Source organism: Echinops telfairi, unplaced genomic scaffold (genome assembly GCF_000313985.2).
Source record: "Echinops telfairi isolate 266 unplaced genomic scaffold, ASM31398v2 ScPeMD7_5;HRSCAF=22, whole genome shotgun sequence".
In the NCBI taxonomy this organism is placed as follows: Eukaryota; Metazoa; Chordata; class Mammalia; order Afrosoricida; family Tenrecidae; genus Echinops; species Echinops telfairi.
In genome coordinates, this window is record NW_022103901.1 from 22,171,483 (window position 1) to 22,181,335 (window position 9,853).

General features: G+C 51.1%; 1 protein-coding gene across 1 annotated transcript in view; it reads right to left on the reverse strand.

Annotated features, from left to right (window-relative positions):
* The window catches only part of HS3ST2 (heparan sulfate-glucosamine 3-sulfotransferase 2), a 133,905-nt gene that overhangs the window by 122,805 nt on the left and 1,247 nt on the right, over positions 1-9,853 (reverse strand). Inside the window, exon 2 of the mRNA XM_013005465.2 lies at positions 9,360-9,851. Within this exon, the coding sequence (XP_012860919.1) occupies positions 9,360-9,851 (492 nt within the window). The remainder of the gene's footprint in view (positions 1-9,359; positions 9,852-9,853) is intronic.

A 9,853-nucleotide genomic window follows, 5' to 3' on the forward strand; every position in this document is an offset into this window, starting at 1 on the left:
GTGGGGTGGAGGGAAAGGTGGGAGGGGAGAGCATCTAACATTTAGGACCCCTTAGATGTGCCCAAAGTTTCCTTAGCACATTTGCATTTATTCACACTCATTCAACCTCACAGCTGCCCTGCATGGTGGCCCGCAGGGGGAGTCCTCAATTGTCCAGGCCCCTCACAGCGCTGAGCTGAAACTGCAGTGGGCATACACCTGGCAAGTGGTGGCGCTGAGACTCAAGCTGCTCCTCCTGATCCCAGAGCCCAAACTTGTCATCACTGTGCTAAAATGGCCTCTCCTAGATGTCTGCCTGCTCAGCCTCCTTCCGAGTTGATTCCACCCACGCCTGCTTTCCCATGGTTCCCCAGGGTGGCATGGCTTCTAGGTCCGTTCATCTTCTCACCTGCCTCAGGGTAGATCTGGGGTCTACCAGAGCCCTGCATCCAGGTAAGCTGGGGCTCCAAGCTGGCAGGAAACCACTTCCTCGTATAGCAGAGAGACCTGAAGATCTGCTCCCAGAAGAGGAAAGCCCAGGAAGCCCTGGGGGCCACTTCCCCCCTATACATACGGAGTTCAAATGGCCTCGATGACTCCCGACAGTAACTGCACCAAGCAAAAGATTGGAAGTTTGAGTTTGTCTAGGAGTGCCACGACTGAAAGGCCTGGCAATCCACTTCCCCCAAAAGTCAGCGTTTGAAATCTGTAGGGAGAACAGCTCTGCTCTTGACAGACTTGGGTTCCTTCTGAGCTGGAATCAAGTGGAGAGCAAGTGGTGTACGAGGAACCCTGTCGTGGAGGGGATCCATTAAGTAGCTTCTGTTCACAACACAGAGGAATCCGCAAGCTCAATTTCCCCCAGTGCAGCTCCTTTCACGTAGCTGCTTTTTAAAAAAGTTCATATAGAGCAAAGCATAAGAAAGAACTATATTGGCTTCCCTTCTTTATGCAGTGAGATTAAACTGCCTGTGAAATCAAACCGACACCCTGCCCTGCCACCAAGTTTAAGCCTCATGCTGCGTCTGTCAGCGCCCAAGAAAAGGAACTTCACATCCTGAGATTTTAAAAAAGGAACATAGATCTTGAAAAAAAAAAAGCTTTCAATTCCTTTTACACAAGTTGCTGACTCCATGAGGAAAATAACTTCATCCTTGGCTTTTGCAATACTCATGCTTACAGGTAGCGAACAGTCTCTGCGTGATCATCAAGCAGAGACCGAAGAGCATCCCCCAGCGAGAATGGTAAAGAGACCCACAAAAAAACATGTAGGGCTTTTTGGTCTTTCCTTTCAAATCCCTTCTACATACTCACAACTGGACCAATGGGAAGCATCACGGTAAACGGAGATCAGATGGAGGTTATCAAGGATTTCGTCTTGGTTGGGGCTACAACCGATGCTCATGGAAGCAGCGGTCACGAAATCGAAGGAGTCATTGCATTGGGTAATCTGCTCCACAAGATCTCTTCAAATTGTTGAAAGGCAGGGATGTCGTTTTGAAGACTAAGGTGTGCCCTCAAGCCCCTCGGATGCATGGGGAAGTTGGTGGTTGACCAAGGAAGACTGAGGAAGAATGGCTGCATTTGAATGACGTGCTGCCGAGGAATAGGGAGAGTACCACAGACTGCCAACAGAACAAACAAATCTGTCTTGGAAAAAGTACAGCCAGAATGCTCAGAAAACAAGGGCGATGAGACTTTGTCTCCTGCACTTTGGACATGTTTTCAGGAGAGACCAGTCCCTGGGGAAGGACGTCATTCTTGGTTGAGCAGAAGGGCAACGAGAAAGAGGAAGACCCTTGATGAGATGCACGGCCCAGTGGCTGCAGCATTGGGTTCAAATATAACAAGAATTGTGAGTGTGGAGCAAGGCTGGGCAGTGTTATGTTCGGCTGCACTGACTTCATGGCACCTCACAACAACACATTTTGTTCAGGTCCAGGGGTGGAGCGACAGTCTGTGCTTGCCTACCAACCTAACAGTCGGCCATTCACCACTCAGTGGAGCCTCCAAAGAAAGGCCTGGCCATCTCCGTCCAAGAAAAAAGGATAGCCAAGCAAACCCTCAGGGGCAATGGTACTCTGACGTGCAGGCTTTTGTCTGAGTCAAAGCGAATGGGATGACAATGGGTTTCTGGTTTGAAGGTATGTCAGTGTTTTGACGGCTGGATTCTCTTATCAGTAATGAAATCATGCAAGTGACCATGCTTTCCCGAAGATTCGGAGTTGCTCTGGGGTTTCCCTTCCAATCAAGATCAAAGGAATATGAAAAGCTAGAAACCTCCTTGGATTTACCTCACCTGGATGGACTGCAGTCCTGTCCAAGATGGGGGCTAAGGACCCAGATTTTGATCGTCCTAGGAGCTCCACCACCTGCGAGACAACTCAGGATTGCACAATGAGAACAGGGTTGCCCTTCCCACTTTGCGTCCGTTCCTTCAGCCCATCCTGGGAGAACAGCCGCACACTCACCTTAGTGTTTCTCTAACTGCTCGGCGGCAACTATGACTGCCCCCTTGACAAGGAAGAGAACAGGATGGGAACATTCTGGCTACCCGATGTAGCAAAACTTCAATAACACTTGTTTTTGTTTTTATTCCGTTTATTTCTGTGATTACCTTCTAATTATGGCAAACGATGCTAATTTTCCATTTAGAGTAGCTTTTAAATAAAATGGCCTAAAATATATTTATTTTAACTATTTGCATAATGCGGGTCACATTTACAAATGCAAAACACATCTCATCTCGAGAAGGATACACCAGAACAGAAAACTGTGGCTGCGTCTGGCCGCACCTCAGGGGCGGGAAGGAGCGAGACTAATTTTCACAGAAGACCCTTTGTCACTTGTGAAGTGTGCCTTGTATGAATATATTTCCTATTCTGAAAATGCGTCAACCAGAGGAAGGAATAAACACAGTTCTCCATGAGAGGGGGTGAAGCGTTCAGCTTTGAACCCCGAAGTTGGCAGTTCGAACCCACCAGCCGCTCCAAGGGAGAAAGGAGTGGCAGGCTGCTTCCATACAGATGGCAGGCATGGAAGTCCTCCCAGGTTACTTCTACTCTGTCCCCTGGGGCACTATGTCCTTCAGAACTTATTGGAAGACACTGGATTTGGTTTGGGGTCGGGGTGGGGTCTATAGGTTTGCTATGACAAAATGCGACTCACGGGTCATGGGTTTTGTATCTTATCTTAAAGATGACTATTAGCAAACGAGAGCAGAGGTGGTGCCAGGATTTGGCAAACATCACGAAGGTGGTCCCAAACGAACGCCTGAGAAACACTGCCCCCTGGCTGAGGCAAGAGGCCCTGAGTGGCTATCCCACAGGCAGGAAGTTCAAACACACCCAGCAGCCCTGAGGGAGCAAGGTCAGGTGATTAACTTCTGTAAAGATGGCCGCCGAGGAGACCCTACGGACCCGTTGACTCTGTAACACACGAGCCAGCACACGTCGGAATTGACTAGAAGGCAGCTAGCGCGAAATCCCCCTTCCCCTTGGAAGACAGACTTGAGTCCCAGGAGCAGACACGGCCAATCCTCTTACTGGACTAGTGACCCCTCACAGGGGGCTGGTGACCACGGTACAACCACTGTTCGTTCCTCAGATATTGAAAGCTTTCGAATACATTCCCAACTGACCTCTGCCCAGGAAAGTCACATGATGCCATAGGACATCTGGCTGGGTCCCCTGGAAGAACACGCCTAGTAATATCCCTTTGCTCCTCACCTTCCCCTGGCTTCCTGCTGTGAAAGGCCCAGTGAGTGTAGCATGACACCAACAGTCCAGCTGTGTGGTTTGACAGGCGGCAATTACAGCTGAGATGCTAAGTTGTTTCCATTCGTGGGGTGGCTTTTACCCGCTCATCAAGCTGCCCGTGGACTACAAAGCACTTCAGCCATCAGCTCGGCCCATGAGGAGAACAAAGTGGCAGTGCAGCCAGCCCACAGCAGCCTGGCACGGAGCCTGGCAAATGGTGGGCGTTTGACAAGTGAAAGGATTAACCCACCCTGGGGTAAGCGCCAGAGGAGACAGGGAGTCCTACAGGCTTAGGTTGGCCGTGTGACCTTTCAGACCCCTCCTGCCTCACTCACAGTCCTCCACGTTCTCTGCCCACTCCACCCCCTACCCCGTAGCCTCCCCTCCCCACCAAGGCCTCCAGTGGCTCTGGATCAATAGAAAACTGTGAGTCCACCCCCTCCCCACCCACGCTGTCACTCAACCATTCACGGGTGACTCATGGAGGTCTCGGTGAAGGGAAGAAAGTGATTCTACAGTCCAGCGCACCAAAACACAACACAGGTAACAGCATCCACAAGGCACTGATTGTCCCTGAACCTTGGCATGTGCCCATAAATTATGGGCGGTGCAGCGATCACCTCTCTACAAGTGCCCATAAAGAACTTGCCCATCAAAGCATGTCATCATCTCCTGGTGGGATTCTGCCACTCTCTCTCATGTTAGGGTAGAACCATTGAGGGTGAAGGCTCAGATCACATTCAAGACCCTGAACTGGCTATTGTTCCTTGGCCAAGCAGAAGAGGGGGTGGGCTCCCTCCTGGGTCAAGCACTACCCATGGAGTCACCTGCTCTTTAGATGTTTCAGGGGGCCTCAGAAGGAGCCCAGGAAGCCAGGTATCCGGTCAGAGGGCATTTCAGAAGGGGGGGGGGGGCTGCATCTAACCACTAAGAACTCATCAGATCCCAGTGAATCTAAGGCACCATCAATCGGGAGACATACCCTTACTCAAGACAAAGATATTAAAATGTAGGGAAATCTTAGAATCTATGATTAGTGGTATTTTCAGATTTGAGCACCCACTACAGTTTTAGCAAGGGGTGTCAGATGAAAATCCCCACAGGCTTTGGATTCTGAATATCCACACGAGGCAGGCTTTGGGGAAATTAATGCTTCTTGCTTGCCTCTCCCGCCATCCCTCTAGGCACCGGGGAAAGCCCAGTCAGCCCTTCAGAAAGCCTCCTTGAGCGATGGCAGTTCGACTCACCTATTTTGAGTGTTCCTTGGTACCTGACAAGAACTGTACACTTTTTGGAACTAACTAGTATATCTCCGGTGAGCGGCAAGGTTGACAAGGAGCCACAAGACGATGGTGGATTTATGGACTTAGTAGTTTCATCTAATCAGCATGTGTGACATCCATCTGCACTGAGACAGGAAAACTCCTTATAGAGACATACGTTTGCACAGACACACACTGTGCAGGTGAGGGCATGCATGGGGTACACATCTCAGGAGCCTGGATCCTTCTGCGTCATGTGTTGGTGAGTTTGTTAAGAAATAGTGCTGCCTTCTACATGAAATACGTCATGCAAAAGGTGCCTTCCTCTTATCTTTTGGTTTGGCTATTTGAATGTGATTTCTTGATTGACACAAGACGGGTCATGTCACAGTCCTTATTCTGTACCCTCCTCCCTTTTCCTTCTTGCTTACTTTCCTTCTTGCCTCTGGGGCAAAGATTATGTCTTCTTTGCATTGGTGTTCTAGGAGAGCTTGTTGTGTGGGAGTTACTACTTAGGCTGCGATCCACACGGTCAGCAGTTTGAAACCATCAGCCGCTCCTCGGGAGAGAGACTGGGCTTTTCTACTCTCGTACACAGTTACTGTCTCAGAAACTCAAGGCGGCCGCTATGAGTCAGCATTGACTCGATGGCAGTGAGTCTGGTTTTTGGTTTTTAAGGACACCAGTGATGCTGAATGAAGACAAGACCAGAGTTTGTGAGATGGATCGTAAACCTTCTAGAACAAGCTCACCCATCAGAAGTTTGATACCAGAGCACAGACTAGATTATATTAACTTTTTCTGGTTGGCATTTCCATGCACGTGGAGAGGATTCCAAGGAGCCCGGGTGGCGTAGTGACTTACGCATTAGGTCAGCAGTTCAAACCCACCAGCCCCTCCTTGGGAGACAGGTAACAACTATTGCTCCTATAAATATTTGTAGCCTCGGAACTCACGGGGGCAGTTAGCTCTACTCTGTCCTGTAGGGTCACTACGTGTCTGAATTGGGCCAATGGCAATTGAGTTTTGGTTTGGTTTTGAGAGAAGATTCCCTTCCTCTGTGTTGACTCCTACCCCATGCCCTAAAATGAAAAAAGGCCTCTGAGAACATTTTAGAGAAAATTCAGCTCTCCCGGAGGCTCTCACAGCCCCAGGACAAGATACACCTTATATCTTTTTAAAGAAATACAAAGCTCCTGAGGATCTTGTCTCACATCCAAACCCTGATAAAACAACAACATCCTAAATATAACTTCACATCTGGAGAAGCCTTTTCACGTGAATTGTCCTATTTGATTTTCCCAAGACTATAAGCCAAGGCATGTATCATTCCCATTTTGAAGGTGAGAAAACTAGCTCCCAGAAAAGAAAGTGGCATTGACTTTTATCAAATAAATGAGAGCATGGAAGGAAGGAAGAAAGGAAAGGGGAGAAAAGGAAAGAGGAGATCAAGGGCAGAGTTGAAAATAGAACTCAAAGTTCCTTCATGGATCTCCTCTGGCCTGCAGTGCATTAGCAGCAGCAGGGAACAGAACCAAAAATGATAGTCCTAATAGTACCAGTGGTGATGCTGATGACAGAGGTGTTGTGAGTGAAGCCATAGCAGTAACGAGTCTTGGGTGGGACGACCGGTTTATGCAATTGGTTGTGAATCCAAAGGCTGGAGATTTGAGTCTACCTTGGAAGGAAGGCCTGGTGATCTACTCCCATATGTCAGCCAGTCAAACCCCTATGGATCACCATAGTCTGGCAGGCGATGGCGCAGGACAGGGAAACATTTTATTTCATTGTATGCGAGGTCAGCGTGACTCGAGGGCTGACTGAATGGCAGCGACAACTACCACAGCCCACAGAAGGCGGCTTTTTTGTGGGCTGATGGCCAAGTGTTTTGGTTTGAATATTCCCTCTCTGGATTTGTGTTTCATAGCCCAGGAAGTTATCCCACCAGGGACTCTTCACCACAATGGCACAAGGGCCCACTGGTCATGTTCCCCCTGCAGGCACTGGCTACATGGTGCACACTTGGTCTGGCCACAGCTAGAGCTCTTGGCTCGACATGCACACACATACGTATGTGTATGTCTCTTTGTGGGATGATGTATACCAGCGGCTCAGGTCCTAAATGCTATCAAATTGCCTTGTGACCAGATGCGCTCCTTTGGCAGTAGGCAGAGGAAGGAATATGGTATCATCTGCTCTACCTACTTCATGGATGTCAGGAATAAAGTGAGCACCTGGATATTAAAGGCGTCCAGAACACACACACACACACACACACACACATCTTTTCTGCAATCAAATACTTGTGTGAGCATAACAGATAAAGGATACACGGAGAAATGTTCGGAAAATTCTGAAAACAGCATTCAAATGGGGCAGTACTACTTTGTGCAGAAATGGCAATCCACACTGACATCCTTGGCTACAGGAGGCTGGAAAGCACAAAACTACACAACCCCTGCTGTTGCTGAAGGCTCATCCGTGGGGATGCAGAATGGTACCCAGGCCCCCAAGGCTAAGGAAGCATTCCTTTATAAACACAGGAATGAGCAGGAATAGGAGGGCAACTCATACCCAAAGAAGAAGAGGAACAGAGAAAGAAGTGGAGCTGTCAGCGTGCTTGATGTTAAATAAAACCTACCAGGACTCAGCTGAGAATTTTAGCAGAATTCAAATGTGCTAAAAAAAAAAAAAGACATGGCTCCCATCTCTAAGGTTCACAGCTAAGCTGGCTTAGAATCACACATGCCAAGGTTAAAAATAAAAAGCAGCCATCCCTGAATGACACGGGTTCCAGGAAGATTGCCTGGGATACGTTGGAGGGCAGGGAAGGGAGAGAGGGAAGCCAGGGAACAAGTGCTTATTAGAGGCTAACCTATCCAAAAGCCAGCTGCTTGGGATTTTGTTAATTTACACCTGAAAGACATTTCACATTGGCAAAGGGTTTCATGATACTCTTCAGCTTTTCCATCGAGGAAACCCTAATATGCATTAGAGTGCGACAAGGCCTGCCCCTCTCCCGAGAGCTGCTGGCCAAGGCATTGGTCGCATAGGCCCTGGGGTCTAGTTCAGACCATGTCCTCAAACACCCAGATGGGGAGCTTGGGGTCACAACTTGGAAAGCACCAAGGGCCACTGGCCTTGGCACTGAGCCAAACCTCCACCTTACCCCTGCCACATTAACCAGACAGAATGGTGCCAGGCCACCCCCAGATCAGCTCTCTCCTGCTGGGCTCCACTGGAGGTACCTTATGTGTCCCTTACCCCCATTCCCATCATCACGGCAGACCAGGGCTAATGGGCAAGGGTGACAAGTTGGCCCTAGGGCCCCTTCTCCTTGCAAATCCAAGGCCTCCTATTATGAGCCCATCACAGGAGCCCTTCTAAGGAAGTTGCTATCACCTGCCCCAAACCCTTAGGACCCTCCTACTACCTAAAGGGCAGTACTAACAATTAGCCTCGACCATCAGGTCGGCTAACATGTCGGTCCTGCTCGTTCCACTACTATGCAGACATCTCTCGAAAGTCTTCAAAGGGTTAGGTGAAGGGGAAAATGCTGCAGAGCCCATACACCACCCAGCCAGCCCACACATGGGTCGATTTGACACTTTAAAGGCAAGCAGTGCCCTCGAAGCTGTTGCATCTGCCAGTTCAAAGAGTCTCTTCCACACTTTTAAAGCACTTTAGAAAGACCGAGGGAGGGAGGCAGAACAAGGGCTGACATCTTGCCCACTGAATTGATTAGAAAGTTGAGGCCCAGAGAGTTTAAGGAACTTGCCGAGCCTTTAATGTACGGTTTTGAGGTCCCCTCCCCACCAACCACTACCACTCCAAGACAACCGACCCAGGGTTATTGGAACTGAGGATGAGTCTAGGAAGAAGGGTTACCTTTTTCATCCAGAGAGGGAGAAATTCAGACTGCCTCTCATTTAGCCTCCACGATGGGGCCTCACCCACGCGCAGCACCCTGCCGCCAGAGGGCTCTGGCCAGCCTCTCCAGACCCAGGGTCCCTCAGAAGCCCAGGGCAAGGAAATCCGCAGATACGCTTTTTGGCACCACACACCTTGGCCTGCCGCTTCCTTGGACACCCTGCTGCACCCCCCAAAGGCTGGACACAGAACCAGCCTTCTAGTTTCGGCACGAGCTTGGGAAGGCAGGCCCTTTTGCAGTTCAGTACACCGCGTGCCCCGCCCAGGTAATCCCGCAGAAGTTCAGGGTCAACCCGACAGCTAGAAAACCCCCAACATCAGCCGGAACCCACACAGCGAGCCGGGTGGAAAGGAAAAGAAAGCTCCCGAGTGGCTCCAAGGAGGAGGCGCCTGGAGGCGCGGCGCGCGGAGTGCCCCCTCGGCCCCTTACCTGTACCAGTCCAGCCCGCGGCCGTAGTTGCGGTCGAAGAAGTGGGGCTCGGTGCCCAGGGCCCGCACGTCAGGGTGCACCCGGATAAACTCCAGCACGGCCCGGGTGCCCCCCTTCTTCACGCCCACGATGAGCGCTTGGGGCAGCCGCTTGGTGCCCAGCTTCGGGGAGCCCGAGTGGTTGGAAGGGCCGAGGCGAGGGGCCGGCGCGGCGGCGGCGGCGGCGGCGGGCGCGCTGGGCGTGCTGGGCGCGCTGGGCGCGCTGGGTGCCGGTCCCGGAGGCTCGCAGGGGCGGGACTTTGGGAGAAGTTTCCGGCCGCCCGCTCCGGGCCCGCGAAGGCAGCGCGGCGCCCCGAGGAGGCGGCTCTGGCCGAGGTCGTCGCAGCAGCACAGGAGGCTGTAACACAGGTAAGTGCAGGAGAGCGAGAGCGTAAAGGCGAAGAGCAGCCGGCGCGCCCTCCGCGGCTGAGGTGGCCCCGCGCGGCCCAGGACTCT